Raw genomic sequence first — 17,234 nt, 5'->3', positions numbered from 1 at the left:
GTTTTTTTTATTTTTTCTCAAAATATGTTTGCATTATATACATAGATATATATATTGAATGATAGGTCCTCCAATTACCTTTCCAACTGTGTCCATATTTAAAAAATCGGTTCAATAGTTTTCAAAATACAAGCTTTTGAAAATGTTGGAGATTCCACGTTTAGCCCCTCCCCCCCTAGCGCCACCCCTGTCAATTTGCACCAAAAAAAAGTTTACCATTAAGGTACGACCGCACTAGGCGACGCGACACGACACTACACGCGCGGCAAAATATTCTTTGCATGGATTCTTATGGAGCATACCGCACTACGCTGCAGCGGAGCTTCGCGACGCGATGCTGCGCGGCAAAGTTGACCAACCAGGCAAAAATGTCGCGTCGCGTGGTGTTGCGCAGTTCCGGTGCCGCATAGTGAGGTATACCCAGCGGAGCGACATAACATTTCGTACTATATTTTTAACTTGAAGAAATTGATTTTGAATTGTGAGTGAATATTCACATGCATTTCATTCCAGAAGAAAATTGTATGTAAAGAAACATAACATTTGAGGAGAATTCGCCAAGGAAAATAAAAAAAGGCATTAACATTACATTAGCGTCACTGGCATCCATCTTGTTTGAAGGTTTTAACGCAAATAAAAAAAGATTTGCTGCGAAGTGTCGCAGCGCTGCAGTTTGAGTGCGGTATACCAAAAAGTGTCGCGCCGTGTCGCGTAGTGCTGCTGCAGTGTCGCGTCGCTTAGTGCGGTCGTAGCTTTAAACTCAGCAGAAAGGGGTGCACCACGTCCACGCTTTCTTTTTTCTCTAGCTCAAGGGTCGGTATTCTTTAGGTATGCGAAAACTGGTCCTAATATATTCAGGACTACGTGCCATTCTATTTTGTGAATACGCTATTAAATCAATTCAGATTTTTCAAATCAGTGGTAACTCTATGGCCAAGCGAAAGCCGCCATTTTTACATCACTCGAACCGTTCAATGGAAAATATCTATTTCCGCTTTGATTGCCGAAGAGCTTGTGTTTTTCTTGTGCCGGATAAAAAGTAATTACTTGAATAAGTGGAATTGAATTAATTTTCTAATTATATTTGATTGACTTGTGAACAGGTAGAGACAGTAGTTTACCAGAATTGTTCGAATTTGCAAACAATAATTGATTTTGCGAAATTCGAAAATACTTTGTGATTTTCCTTCAGGTCGCCATTTTGAAAATTTTCATGTTATTAAGTTGCTAGGGATTTGGCAATTTGTACTGATTTTTATACACATATAGTGAAAAATTGCGTTTTCTGAATTTTTATACGCGTAGAAATACAAGGCCTGGAAAATTATGGTCGGTTCAAGGGTTTACGTCGGTGGGTTACCGTATGGAGTTCGTGAAAGAGATTTGGAGCGCTTTTTTAAAGGTTATGGACGAACGCGCGATATTTTGATCAAGAATGGATATGGCTTCGTTGTAAGTATGAAGCGCTTATTTGATTCTGGAAGTTAAAAATCAATATAAGTATACATATATATGTATGTAGTTAGCTACAATGTATACTAAGATTATTTTGTTCTGCGCCGACGTAGGAAAATTCTTTAATTTCCTTTAATCAAAAATTTTAATTTTTAGGAATTTGAAGACTACAGAGACGCCGATGATGCTGTCTATGAGTTAAACGGGAAGGAATTATTAGGCGAGAGGTATTCCGAAGTTATATATATATGTGTATACCTGGATTTTACGAAAGCAAGTGTTTTGTTTTAGCAGAGTGGTGGTTGAACCGGCAAGGGGTACGGCTCGTGGCAGTCATAGAGACCGATATGACGATCGATATGGGAACCGCCGTGGTGGCGGTGGCCGGTATAATGACAAGTGAGTAAGAGTTACAAATCGTATGAAACATTTTATTACCTATTGGTTGGTATAGCTGATCTAAAACTTTGTTAATTGACTGGTTATGCTGTCTAGAAGCTAAAGCTCAAACAATCGGTAGCGTTTATCCGGATTAACTCGGACTTAATCCGGATCAACGTTGCCGTCTGTTTATGCTTTTACATATCGTTACCTAAATATAGAAATGCCCTATGGGATATTTTGGTTTCTTTACTATATAAATAAAAGTTCATTTGCGAATTTCTTCTAACCACAAATTTGGGGCAAATACAGATACTAATTTATTGATGTAGTTATCTAATTCTAATTAATTGAGTACAAAGCTGAATTTCCAAACCAAATTTGTTCTATATTGAAGTAACGATACGATATACATATCCCCTGAAATGCAAAAAGCCGTGTGTAACATCGCTGAAATGCAAACGGTCGTAACACAGGGTGTATTCGAGACGCAATAAATGCTGCAGTGTTACTTTTTATGAAACAGTATCACGTTCTATGCGAATATTTGGGCGACTGTGCCTACATCAAGCATTCGAGGAACAAAATTTTGACAATCAGTTACTCATCAATGGCAAATCAAAAGCAACATCAAAATTTTTACTCCCCAATTTCTGCAGCATTTTAGAAATATTTCAGTTGAGCATCAGCAAAAAGACATAAGGAAAGCAACAAGGCTGCAATATTGCGGTAATTATTACGTAGCTCGAGCGCACCCACATTTACTTTTTGATAGATTGATGCGTTTCATCGAATAACAATTCCCTACATCGTTGTATGAAAAAAAAATATTAGTCACGCCTTTTTGCATATCAGTGACATATGTTTGTTAATGGATTTCGGGGGATCAATTCTCGTTCTGCGTTATTGTGTAGTGATAAAAATAACACTCACACCGCACTAATCTCAGTGTGAATTTTTTACTTTGACGATAACGCAGAACGAGAATTGACCCTCATGTGACGATATATAACTACGAAATACACGTCGTCGATGGTTTTGCAAACCTGCCTATCCAGCGGCACTCAAATTTTATAGGAGAGCGAAAAAACGGTTAATTCTTCGAAGGCATTACCTTGATACGTGGTATTTTGTCTATCTATTATTTTACAAATCTGGTTTTAATAACGATTTAAAGATTTGTATGCACTCGATGCCTGGAGTTCAGCGTTATCAAATCTCATTTTGGCCACAACGGCGATTTAGGCGGTTTTGCAACTGGTCGATGGGCGGTTTTGCAAAAACATCGACGACATGTATATCATTTACATGCATATCATTTACGTTGCTATTGGTACTTTTAAAAGAGACACTGATACTGCGTTGACATGAATTTTTATAAATACGTAGTTAGTTTTCCAATAAGAGGGCAAGGAAAAACACATTATAACATAAAAAACCGGATAGCCTTTTGACGAACCCCAGCAAACATTGAAGTTATAGGAAATTTACATGAGACGATTTTTCAGGCCACTTATAGTTGAAAGCAACAATCGTCTGGTGGTGTCGGCTGCCTACTTTTGTTCAACTTTTGATTCAACTATTCGCCTGTGAAAGTTGAATCATGTAAATTCTCGATTAGATATCAATTAGTGGTTCATTAGATAACTAAGCGTTCACAAACAACCAATACATATCGCTCACCTCAATAGGGTCCTAATCTAAAAATTACAAATTAGTATGCAGAAATTTCCGCGACCACTTATTCTGTTGTGTAAAAATTTCATAGCTGTATCGGTTACCACTATCTCACTAGAATAAAATATGTATTAAATTTTACTATGGAATTATATGTAAATTCAAAACTTTAAAGCCGTTTATTTCGATGCGTTTTTGAGTTGTGACGGTCCAACAGTTTGACCAACATGGTTATGTTGGACGCAAAGAGGGAACCATGGCTTTACAACCGTTCCCACGACAGTCGGGTCTACGTAATCGGAACGACCCAGATTTATATCTGGCCAAGGAATGTCACTCCAGCAACACTCCCCAAAATCTCTTTGGGGAATTTGTATGCTGTTACAACAACAACAACAACCGATTTGTCTGTTGTATCGGCAGAAATTTAAACATTTGTGGGGCATTGTCAATGCTCGTATCGTCGGTTGGACTGCGTTTAGTTAAGTTATACCACAGCATATCGTCGCTTGGCGTGCAATACAGCGTATACGCAAAATGCCAAAAAAAGGACTCCAATACAAATTTATTTATAAATCTAACAGATTATTAGTTTAGCCAAAAAAGGTGTTTTGATAAAAAGTTTGAAAGTTTTGATAAAAAGCGGTTTTTCCTCAGATAAAATTTATCTTGTCATCATATCGTCGCTCCCAACGAAGAGTAGCACAACTCAAATTACCGTGGAAGACTAGCACGTTTCACTATTCGCGTCGAAGACTAGCACATTTCAGATTTTTGCGTGGAAGAGTAGCACATTTCAGATTCTCGCGTAGAAGAGTATCGAATTCATATAAAGTGGTACTAGCAGCCGTACAAAAACCAAACATACATATGTTATAATTATTTCTCCTCGACTAAGCTGAGAGTTTAATGTTGTGTATGGAGCTTTTCGGTATTTTATTACAAATAGAACAAACGTTTATTTTCCTCCTACTTGTTTTGACGGATATTCGCGTCTTCCTCAGGGAATTTATTTATAAATACGAAAACATATATGTATGTCCAAAAATGCATGTGAAAAAGTAAAGTCGGAATTTTTATGCTCACCCCTAGGATTGTTTTATACCGATAAAAATAGACCCCTATTTTTTTATTTTGAAAACAAAAAATATTTAGAGGTCGCTCAAAGCGCCCGAAGTTTTCCATGTATTTTATATGGGGAAAAAAACTTTTGGTAGAAATGGTTTGGAATTCAAAAAAACTAATATTTTGCTATCGGAAAACTTTTTCATCTGCAGGATTCCCAATAATATTACCCAATCGTTTATTTAACCATTTTTTCATCGCAACTATAATTTGTAGGTCCGCCAAAAACCCCGAAAAATGCAATGGGGGGACAAATAAAAAATCGTTAGTATTAGAAAATGGTTAAATAAATAATTGAGTATTATTATTGTAAGTCTCCTGAAGAGAACCAGAGTTTTCCGATCGAAAAATATTGATTTTCAAAAATTCTATACCATTTCTACGAAAAGTTTTGTTTTCCCCATATAAAAATACATGGAAAACTTTGAGCGCTTTGAGCGACCTCTAAATATTTTTTGATTTTAAAATGAAAAAAATAGGGGTACACTTTTTTCTATATAGAACAATCCTAGGGGGTTAGAGCATTACAATTCCGACTTAACTGTTTTGGATCACCCTAATGTACATGCAGTCATATCAAGAGCACCGCATTTCAATGTGATATTGTTTTCCACTTATGTTCATTTATTTATTTTTAAGAATTTTCATTAAAATAAAGTTCATTCTCTGAAGAAATCCATATAAATCCAAATTTAAAACTTTGTAGAAAACTAAAAAAATCTAAAAATGTTCATCCAAATGTCAAAATTATTTTCTCAGAATTTTTTGAGTTGTAGATTTAAAGCCCTTTCAATTTTATTGCAATAATGTGCAAGTCTCAAGTGGCTAAAAATTTCCGTGGTTGCGGTTTTCTTCCATATAAAAATAAATTGTGTTTATTCGTTATATGGTAGCGAATGCGACAAAAAGACTCTAAAGGTTTTAAGGCTCTTGAAATTTGCACATTATCACACTAAAATTGAATCGACTATAAAGCTTCATACTCAAAAAATTGTAACACTTCTGAGTAAATAAATTTGAAATTTGAATTAAAATTAGTTGATTTTTTTTTTAGATTTCTACAAAATTTTAAGCGGGGTTTACATGGTTTTTTAAATGAACTTTATTTTAGTTGAAATTGAACATACTGAAAACAAAATTTCAATGGTTAACCATAAAACAATATGAATTGCATAAAGCTTAAAGGGGAAAAATGCCTTTAAAAAAAAGAAAAGTGGATGATCTCCAGCAAATGATCACCCAACGATATACATATACCGTCTGAATTTCATGAATTTTATAATAGAATTATAGAAATATAAAATAAGCACTTGAATTTCCAATATAAATTATAAATTATGCTTTTATGATTTAGTTTAAACCTTAAATGTGCTACTCTTCCATGCAAAATTCTAAAATGTGCTAGTCTTCCACGCGAATAGTGAAATGTGCTACTCTTCGTAGGGACCGACGATATATGAGTAATGTGACCAACTATTTCATAGCTAAAAGTGCAGGTTACGTTGGGTTAAGTTAACGCCGCGACCCGGTTGCGAAATTTCGAATGCGGCTAATTTCGATCCCTGGGAGCTCAGCGTTTTTTCAGAAGTGCGAGGATCAGTTGCAATTCCTAGTCTCACCGCATGAATGCTAATCGCACAATGGCCTTGAGAGGTAACTTGTTTTAAAGTGCCTTATAAAAACATTTGCTGCAGCAGAGAAACGTCTTCCTTTCCTTTTTTAATTCACAAAATGAGTCGGTTTCTCTTAGCCCAATAGGAAATTTGCTCGAGCTTTTGCTAAAAGGTAAATAAAAGCTCTGCGTACATTTTTAGCGCATAATCTCAAAAAGGCCAAATTTTGAGTTGTGACTTTCGAAGACAGTGTGCCAGTGTAGGTGTGGTTCCTAATGCTCCGCTAATTTCTATTTTACAAGTGCAGCCTTCTCTAGGGAGTTCCACCAGACAAGGGCTCCTTGAAACAATATAGGCTTAAATCTGGTTTCCTAGAGCTAATGAATTAATTTGGGCGAGATACCCCACCTTTTACCGATAGCTCCCCTGCAGCAGTACAAGGCAACCGACACCTTTGCTACCCTTTCTTCTATGTTAGGCTTCTACGACAGCCTCCGTTGATCGCACGCCTAGTTATCTGCTTCAGGTAACCTTGGGCTAAATCCCAAACGGTGTCTGGAAATCGTCCCTTAACCAAAAGTTCCACATCATCTACATAGGCGATCACCCGACAGCCCACTTTTCCAGTTTCTCTAGAAGGTCGTTTACAACCCCGAACCAGAGCAGGGGAGAGAGAACACCACCTTGTGGAGTGCTCCTAATGACTTTGCACTGAGTGCAGGCGCGTCCCCACACCGCCGCGACAATTCTGTCCGCGGTAGTAAGCTGTAGATAAGCCTTATAAGGTTGGTTTCAACCCCCAGATTATGAATATACCGGACTATTGCCTCTGGTGTGACATTGTTGAGAGCATCGTCGATATCGAAGAAGGGCTCCTACTGCATAATCTATATGCGTTAAGGGTTCCTCTGTCCACTTTACCAATGTATGCAGGGCGATATTCGCCGATTTTTGCTTGCAATAAGCATATTTACCTCTTGAAAGACAGTCACCAGGAATCGCGGTTCTTATGTACAGGTCTATCAGTCTCTCTAGCGTGTTTAGCAAAAACGAAGAGAGACTGATAGGCCTAAAATACCTAGGGAAAACATGTGCGCCTTTTCCGGCCTTCGAGCTGAACGCAACACTGACTACCCTCCAAGCCTTGGGGATGTACCCGTTCCTCACGCAGTTCGCATAAATAGGATCCGCCTATGCAGCTGCGCAGCTATGATTCCATAATTCCCCGGCGACTTACAGGCTTTAACGAATTTATCACCCAGGCCATGTGACGATCGTCCAGAAGATCGGAGAAGTACAGAACCTGGGGGAAGATTATGAAACCAGTTAGCTATTATGAAGTACAAAATATCGCAAAGAAGTACATTTGACTTTATTTCGAAGTACGAAGTACAAGAGCGAAAAGAGAAGTTCTGTACTTCCGCAAGAAGTACGGTTGGTCACATTATTTCATCATTGGTATTGATATTGCATCATATAAACGGTATTGCACAATTTTGTGAGATATCTCAATCTGGCGTAACCTAGAACAGCTAATTAAAGACAACTTGTATGAATAGAAAAATAATACTTGAATGAATATACTATTTTCCTTATTTGTTCCATTTATTATCTTATTTGGTTTACTTATAGTTTTTGGTAATTATTTTTCTGACATTCTAATAGACTGGCAACCCCAACGTCTGTGTTCAATTGCAACCCTTGCATGTATGTATGTATGGGCGTATTTCTTTATTCATTCTGGATCTACAATAGAAAAATGGGAATAAAGAAACAGAAAAGAATAAAATTATTAGGTATCAGCTAGAAAACAACTTTTCACTGCTTATTAATATTTATTTTGCCAAAGGTTTTTTCGTAAAACAATTAGCAAAAACTTACTTGGTTTCTCTAGCGCCATTATTTTCATGCTATTCTTTACGTACATATGCACATATACAGCTGTTCAGCAGAATATTCTATGAATTCTGTGCGATAGATGGAATAAAAAAATGCGTTTAGATTATCCGGTACGTTCCAACGAATAAGTAAACAGAAAAGTGTATTCCGAACGTTTGGAATGAATAAGGAAACACTCCTTATATTATTACCGAGCCAACATTTTCTATATCTTTCTATTTTCTTTTGTTACATATGGTAATTTCATGTTTTACTTATTATAGTATGTTTTTATGTATGTACATATATAATTTTTGGATGGTTACTGAATAAAAATAAGCACATAATTAGGGACAAAATATTAGGGCTTCGGGGCAAAGGTTTTTTTTTAATCGCTATGCTCAAGCTCTGCTCCGGTACTTATTTATATAAAAAAAACCTAAGGTAAAGAAGTAGTCCTTGCCCATATGATTATCATGTGCTAAGAAGATTTTAATTCCATTCATCTTAAAGCATAAAAATGCGTCAGTGTTGATCCGGATCAACTCGGGAATTAACTGCAGTTGATCCGGATTAAGTCCGATCAACGCTGCCCAGACGGCAGCTTTATGCTTTAAGATGACTGGAATTAAAATCCAAGTTGCAAAAGTTTTAGTATTAACAAATTTAAGCATCTAGATACATTTTTGCATCAAAAATGAAAATTTTCAGAAAAATGTCGCAACTGCATCCAAAAGAAAATTTAAATTAATTAGAATGGAAATTTATTTAACACGGTTGTTTTCAGTGGCAACAAATAATAATAATAAGTAAATTTATGAACTGAACGTTTTTTATTTTATTTTTATTGAGCTTGACCCCGTTATTGAAAATTTGTGTGGAAAAACCATAATAAAAGAATTTCAAAATAAATAGTTACTAGTCCTTTACCCCGCTCCGCTCCGAAGTACCGGATTTTTTCTGGAATTTCTGATTAAAAAGTTTGTGGAATTTGTATATAAATTTTTTGAATATACAAAATTTAAGTTATGCAGCGTTTTTACTGCATTTAAAATGCCACATTTAGCACTTTCGAACATATGTTTTCAAAGAGCGTTCAAGCTATCGCATTTAGCAAATGTACATTTATGCGAGTTCGAAATCGTATGCTTTTGACAAACAGCCGTGTTCCCGTCGCTTCTTCAGAGCCGGATCTATTACGATCAATTCTCAATGTGTAAAAACCCTACTGAAAAGGCAAAAAGAAATTTTAAACCAAAAATTCAATACAAAAACTTGAACTGTTTAACCAAAACCGAAAATTTGTCTATATATTCATTTGACGGTGCTGTTAATTGAACTTTCCTTCATGAGATAGGATAAAAACAAACAGAGTTGATCACAAATTGAGCCAGATTTCTATCAGCATCACATCGATGTTGATTTTTCGTAAGTTTTCTTTATCCAAATAGTGTAAAATAATAAATGAAATCTCGATTCGCGAGCAATGTTGCCACTTATTCTCATTAAACCATGTTCGAATCGTGGAAATTTTTGAAGATCACAGGGTTGCTTTTAGCATTTAGATTACGAGTAGCATTTATTTTAGCTATTACACCCTACACCAGAAAATTGCCTACAGTGACTTGTGTCAACTAAACTAAAAATGCTAATTAATATCAATAGAAAAATACATGTCTAATAAAGCAGCAGTGTCACAACTAATTATAAATCCATTGAATTATTCACCAGAAACAAAAATTCCAGATCATCTTCTCGTTATGGACCGCCGTTACGTACCGAGTATCGCCTAATTGTGGAGAATTTGTCAAGCCGCGTCAGTTGGCAGGTATGTCAATGATTTTACAATCAGATCTAACCAAATAGATTTAAAAGATAGAAATTAATATTTTTATGTTTTTGGCGTTACCTGTGATTGAATTAATTTTTTTTCAATTATTATTTATTGATCAAGGTTAATACTACGTTCAAATTGGCAACTGGGGAAACACCTGTTTCTAAGGCAATTAAATTAAATGCAAATTGTTAGAATTTTATCTATTAATCCTTTCAACATGTTTGAAAACCAGTTTGGCTTATCAGCAAGAATCCGACAAAGACTTGATAAATATCGTCGATGTTTTTGCAAAACCGCCCATCGACCGGTGGCAAAACCGCATAAATCGCCGTTATGGGTTATGTGATTTGGTAACCCTGAACTCCAGGCATCGAGATTTATGCATAAAAATCGTTAAATCGTTATTGAAACAACAGATTTGTAAAATAATAGCTGAAGAAAATACCCCCTATCAAGGCAATGCCTTCAAAGAATAAATTGTTTTTTCGCTCTCGTAAAATTTGAGTGCCGTAAGATAGGCGGTTTTGCAATTGGCGATGGACGACCCAGGGGAGTTAAATACTTTGAAGGAAACAGCTATAAAGGCGGATTCATCGTTCTAGTTCAGAATTTTCTTACATGTGGTTGATGTTGTGTTTCTCTCTGGGGGAAAAACTGAGAAAAGGGGCTTGTTCGAGTTGCAATCACAACCGCAGTGTTGCGCGAATTATTAAAGTATAACGTTCGGTGTGAATTTCTAGCAACGTTTTATCAATTGGGGAAATTGCAACAGTATTGCAAATTTTCATCGGTGCTGCAGTATTGCCGCTTTTATTACGTGCCTCGAACAGGCCCAAGTTCTGAACGCTTTTTGAGTTGTTAATTCCGCTTCAACTTTACTTCAGAACTTGAACGATGAATACGACTTAATTCAGATGCCGGAGATTTTATATATTGCCGCCTGGATAGAAGATTGTTGTGTGTTTCTTTCGGAAGGATTTGGAAAATCACGATTTAAGTGTGGATCGCAATTACTCAAAAACGCCATGAAGGGTTTTCTTTGGCAAAATTTTGACCTATGCTGTATTTGTCAACAATTTTGGACCCATTTTGTATGACATACGACAAAATGTGATAAACATTTTTACTAAATTAACTATACTTTTTACTCTTAATCTCGGAAAATAAAGGATATATTAAAAATGTATAACGCCATTTGAAAGATCTTGATTAGTTTTGTATGCCTGCATTAATAAGTCAATTTGTACTAAGTCGCCGACAACATTTTTTTAGCTAATATCTTGGAAACTAAAAGAGATATCCAAAAACTACTAACACTTATTTTAAAATTGTATCTGCATCTGCAACCAAGAATCGTCGTTCGGGCGACGATATGTATTTTCAATCTCCGTGGCAAAACGCCAAACTCGTTTTGTTATGGATTGGTCTTACTAAAAAAAAAAACAAATAAAACAGTTGTTTCTTCATTTAGCTAGTGCAATAATCAATTTGAACGTATTACTAGGTAGGTGGTCACATCTGTATATATTTCTGTTAACCATACTACTTTTTCAACTAAGGAATATTAACCGTAGTTGTTTGAGAAATAAGGGTTTAAATATGGATATCAACTAGTTTCCTTAAAGCGTTGTACGAAAACACATATATATATTCATAGATTAAGCTTTTAGTTCCTTAACGTTTTGATGAATTTCTGAAATCAAGAGGATTAGAGGCCTTTTTTTCGTTTGAGTTTTTTATTAACAACTTTGCGTATTTACAACAACCTTCTTTCTTTAACTACATTTAAAATAAACTATTTTCATCAACTAGTTGTATGTTTATGAATTCTTAATTGACCGGTGTTATCCGATACATTATTTTTTCTATACGAAAGAAATGCCACTAATGGGTTGACAGATGACAGATCATCACCTCGGTTAAATGATGAAGTTAAGATGCTTTAAATTTGATAAACGTTTATGTGAGTGGTTTATGAGCACAAACCATATACTTACGGCCGGTTGCTCATCTGAAAACACATGCAACCTCATCTACTTAAAAAAGCAGTGACACGGTCAGTGCAGAGATAACAAAATGAACTCAACCCGATCGCAAAAATCCCATTCTGAAAAGAGATCCGAATCCTAAATGACATGAAGATACGAAAATAAACTCGCTTCTTGCTTACATTCATCGCTTTCGTGAGCTGGTCATGCTATTTGCTTTATACGAACGAGTGAGTGTCAAAGCGAATATGGAAATTATTTGCATCTACTTAAATTTTTGGGCAACGCTATGGATGTTATTTTTGGTCTATGTGAGGTCTGTCCTGGCTAACCAGCCAGCTAACCTAACCTAAGATTTCGGGTCACGAACAAGGAATGAAGATCTAAAGCCTTATGTGAAAAAATTAGCCAATCGATGAGGAACAAATAAATTAGGGTTAGTACAACTTTATGATAAAGGAAATGGCACATGAATCGTGGCAGATATCAGAGCAACCTAATGGCGCACTTGAGCTGAAGAAGCGGACACTAAACGCATGAAATTCAATGTAACATTTTCTTCTGCCAGTGAAATAGTGGTTTAGTTTTATGCGCTGTAGACGAAAATGTTAGATTGACAAAATAGATGCGTTGGTTTTTTTAAAATTAGGTACATATTATTAAGAACGTAAAATGTATTAAAAATAATTTAATTTTAGAATTGTCAAATTCCTTATAGCGAATAGCGATTGCAAAATAACCCCAGAGCTCGTACCAACCAAGAACTTGCGTGCGTCGGACGAACCGTCAAACCGATTGCGATTACGAATGGTGTGCGATGTGGTGCTTTTGACGCTTCTGATGCTCTTGATGACGCTTCTGATGGCTTCAGTAATGTAAAGGTGCTCGCAGGCTTTTATATGTTCTGGCTATGGCTATTGTGTCTGTTCCTTGTCCAAATGTAGCGACGTGCAAAAAAAAGATGTCCTCACTACTCTACTGCTTAGGTGGTACTTATGTAGAACATCGATGTCGTCGACTGAATCGTACCTAGCCGGCCACCGATTGTTCTTTCTGGCGATAAGGGACCGTAGAAAGTATCAGCCAACCAACAGTCAAAACTTATGCGATGCTGGCGGGTGGTTGCAGTCAAGCGAATGTATCATCATACCTCTCTTCTGAGGGTGTGAATTCATTTCCCTTTATTTACAGTAGAAGAACAAATTTTTTCACTAACAGGCAAAAACTGGTTTCCGATGTCTTATAACGGCCCAAATTTAAGCCACTTTTATGTTGGGTTGTTTTGTTGGCATGAGCCACGATGCAGCGAAGTAAATTTACACAATTGCCCGCCGGAGGTCTTTTCATACCGAGTATGCGCGAAATTGGTCTGTGTGCTTGCAGTCAGATGCTTCTCTTCAAGAAGTACTAAAATGAATCGAAATCGAGTTGCACGCTGTCCTGTCGCCCGTTATATTACAATTAGAACAATATGTTTGCAACCCAAAATGTCTACGTGAGATAAGCGTAAACAATTTTTCGAAAGATGACAACTTGTTTTGATCTGATCTGGTTCTGGTAGACGAGGTGCATGCGTTGACGTGTCCTTTGGATGTAACTTTTGTTAAGCGACTTGACTTTCGACTTCTGAATTTGATTAGTGCCGATTTGCCAGGACACCATTGAACACGTTTGAGAAACGTTCAATACACCTCTGAGGGTCCTATACGCGTCATATCCAACCGCTGTGGACGTAAATCACGCTTTATATTGAGGTCACTGAGAGGTCACAATTACGTTTGATATACAGTGAAAGTATTACTGACAAAAAGCGAGACTTTGTTGAAGTGATATTAAGTAAGATTGCAATACTTTACCGTATTATTTTATATATATTTACACATATGCTACAGTTTTATGATTAAGAAAAACCTTTTTTCTTATCTGTTCACTATTTCCTTGAACATGATAAGATAACCGTAATTTGCTGAAGTACTAAACTATAGTAGATGAACGTTGTTTACTGGAATTAATTTATGGGCAAAGAGGAGATATTTGTGACTGGTAGAGATTCATCATGCCGGTTGTATGAACAGGTTTTACCATCATTCTGGGTAACACATGAATGGCGGGACGCTGCAGACAAAACTTTGACGTAGTACAGCACTCACTCCCTGATACGATACTTCAGCAAATTACTGAATAGCATTTTTCTGAGCACAGCTTTTCAATAATTGTAACAAATTTTACTAAGCAGATCTTTTATTATATTTCCCTTTCCGGTATTGAAAAATCGAGCAGGATTTGAAAGACTACATGAGACAAGCTGGAGAAGTTACTTACGCTGATGCTCACAAGCAACGCCGCAATGAAGGGTACGCGAACTTGAAGATTTTTTTAGTTTTATTTATCATCTTTTAAATTATTATTTTTTCCCCAACAGTGTTGTCGAATTCGCTTCATTATCGGATATGAAGACTGCTATTGAAAAGTTGGATGACACCGAGCTGAATGGCCGGCGTATACGTTTGGTTGAAGATCGTCGTGGCGGACGTGGCGGCGGTGGAGGACGCGGAAGGTCCCGTTCCTCCAGCTCCCGTTCGCGATCCCGCTCTCGCAGGCGCTCGCGATCCAGATCACGCCGATCTTCGCGATCACGCTCAAAGTCTCGTAGCCGTTCCAAGTCGCGGGGTGCACGTTCAAAGTCGAAGTCTCCAGTGAAGTCACGTTCTCGGTCTCGTTCAAAGTAAGTATTAACATATTGGTCATAAACCATACAATAAAAGCTTTTTTTATTTTAAGTAAATCCCGAGAACTGTCCAAGTCCAAGTCTAAATCGCGGTCTCATTCGCGCTCTCGCTCACCTAAACGTGACTCACGATCACGTTCGCGTTCAAATTCAAAGCGTGAGTCACGTTCGCGCACCCGTTCCAAGTCAAGGAGAGATTCTCGTTCACGGTAAGCATATAAGTAAGCCTGTTCACGCACATTAATGTTTCAATTAATTTCTTTTTATTCTATTTCGATTTTCTTACTACTATTTTCGTCTTATTTTTGTTTATTTTGGATTGCTGTCCTTTAAAACCGAAATGATAAAAAAGCATTTAATTTCGAGTACTACTTTGGTTAAATTAATCTAACTTGTGTCATCACTACCTTTTTCAAAATTCCAAAGAAAGATCCCTGCTAATTTTAACATTTTTTTTTTATGTTCGTGATGTTTCAGTGACCGCTCTGCCTCACCAGACAACAAATCGCGTTCCCGTTCGCGGTCAGCTTCTCCAAAGAATGGAAATCCCTCACCTGACAGAAATGAGAGTATGGACGATTAAGCAAAAACTTATATTTTCAGTCGTATGCTATCTTTATTAAAGTCCTTCATCCGACTATCTTTTCCCAAATTTTTACTAAATTTCAACTATGAGTATGTAACTTTTATGTATGAAATTATATATATGTATGTAGTTTTCCACATAAAAATATTCAAATAAACACTAATTTTAATTTATTATTTGGGTTATTGAAAAAATTTATAAACTCGTTTAGCTCCCAACCAGCCAGCTGAGTCCGCAGGGTGCACAATTAGGGACTCGCTGTGCGTTGCGCAAAGGAGCATATCTGCCAATATATATGAAAAAAATGTGCCTATAAGACTCCTTAAATGAGTGATTTCGGAGACCCAGAAAGTTCCCTAAAGCTCGTACATTCAATGTGAGCGTGAATGTGAACTTTTTATTTTGACCAGTGGCGTTACTTCACTTTTTTTTAGTAGTTAATATAGAATTGAAATATGTTTCAGAATTATAGAATTAAAAGTAATTTAATTGTATAATATGCGTATTTTACAAGCTCACACTCAAATGTGTGCGTACGCAAAGCATTCGCATGCGTACGACGAGCGGGCAAAATAATACAAATGGAATTCCTTAACTTTGTGAATGTTCACGCTCGCATTGAACTTTATAGCGAGCTTAAGATAGTCCGCAAAAACTCCATGTGGACTCCTCTATTCGCCTATGATTTTTTAAAAAAGGACTAAATCACCCGAAGATAATTTAGAGGGAGTGTTTTGGGAGTGCTCCGATAATAATCCGTAGAGGAAGTTGAACGATTTCTCAACATGCTCCCAATTTAATTTATAATCTAAGTATTCGAATTTTGCATAATTTTTTTTTAAACTTTAATTTAAGGAAATATAAAAAAAATGTCTGTAAATAAAATATGTTTTTTTTTTACCTTTTTTTGACGTCCCTTTCTGCTCGCTCTCATGATACATATATATATATATATTTTTATATCATGCTCGCTCTAGTGAATTTTTTGCCAGAGCCGAAACATACATTTAATGCGCCTGAAAAGTTCTGAAGTTAGCCAAAAGTAGTTTTTTATGCGTTATTGCTTACCTCCAAATGCATTTGCAACTGCCATAACGGAAAGCCATTTGGTGGTGAAGATATGGGCGCGTTCAAAAATGCATCAAGCCAAAGCATCAGTCTCTTTTATTTCTAAACTATAACTTATGGAAATGTCAAATATGCGCAACCACGGTGTTTAGCCGAGGGAGAGCGGGAGACCAGGTTTAGAGTTGTGGTCGAGTTAGAGTAGTAGAGGAGGTAGGGATTACCTTTGCGAGGTTATGTATCGAGCTCAATGAGCCCGTATAGGTGCACATCAAGCCAACCACGCACTCCATACGCCTGCTAAGCGGGCAGGCTGATGAAGCGGTAGCGCAAGATATGACCCTGTTACCATGTGTCAATTGTGGGACTTCATTAGAGGAGTCATGCTCTAGCTGCCGTAGGCTGCTGTGGAATGAGCTGGGATTTATTCAGGGGTGCGTTCATGGAGAGCCCCAGTGTGGCTTGTAAGCCGTAGATTACTACCATACCAAAAATTACTCCTGGAGTGGAGTGGAAGCGATGCTTAAAGCCCCGTGTGATAGCCAAGGTGGTTGAGCGTTGACCATAGCCAGTGTTGCCAGGTCTTCGGCATGAGAAAACGTCCCTCTTCCGTCTTTTAAATGTTGCATACATACATACACACAGAATAGTTCTTATTAACCCCCTTATTCTAGAACCCTAATTTTCGTAATTCGTAGCTATGCTACGAAATCGAAAAATCCACATGCTGCAACCCTTGCGGAAACATGTGCAGCATTGCCAGCTATCACTTGTTTTTCGAAGATAGTTGAATGAAGGAAAACAAAGTGGAAAGGAATTAAAATAACACTCATCATATGCTTGTTTATTGTAAAATTGGTTAATTTTACATATTTTGAGGAAAATTATGGATTCTGATGTA

The 17,234-nt window shown here is 36.9% G+C and overlaps 1 protein-coding gene across 10 annotated transcripts; it reads left to right on the top strand.

Annotated features, from left to right (window-relative positions):
- Positions 1 to 937: 937 nt before the first annotated feature.
- Positions 938 to 15,444, top strand: LOC118736861 (serine-arginine protein 55). 10 transcript variants are annotated; one of them, XM_036466949.1, is made up of 9 exons: positions 938 to 1,039; positions 1,306 to 1,452; positions 1,612 to 1,682; positions 1,750 to 1,854; positions 9,876 to 9,957; positions 14,235 to 14,308; positions 14,377 to 14,679; positions 14,736 to 14,891; positions 15,160 to 15,444. In XM_036466949.1, the coding sequence occupies exons 2-9, from the start codon at positions 1,327 to 1,329 to the stop codon at positions 15,263 to 15,265; spliced, it is 1,023 nt and encodes a 340-aa protein (XP_036322842.1). In that variant the 5' UTR covers positions 938 to 1,039; positions 1,306 to 1,326; the 3' UTR covers positions 15,266 to 15,444. The 10 variants fall into 10 exon arrangements, with proteins under 10 accessions (XP_036322842.1, XP_036322838.1, XP_036322840.1 ...); XM_036466945.1 differs by having other exon boundaries at positions 9,861 to 9,957; XM_036466947.1 differs by having other exon boundaries at positions 1,747 to 1,854.
- The last annotated feature ends 1,790 nt before the right edge of the window (positions 15,445 to 17,234 follow it).

The sequence above is a fragment of the Rhagoletis pomonella genome, unplaced genomic scaffold (genome assembly GCF_013731165.1).
Source record: "Rhagoletis pomonella isolate Grant_MI unplaced genomic scaffold, Rhpom_1.0 Rhpom_scaffold_00004, whole genome shotgun sequence".
NCBI classification, from domain to species: domain Eukaryota; kingdom Metazoa; phylum Arthropoda; class Insecta; order Diptera; family Tephritidae; genus Rhagoletis; species Rhagoletis pomonella.
The sequence above is the reverse complement of the archived record's forward strand: the minus strand, read 5'-3'. Positions and strand labels throughout refer to the sequence as shown.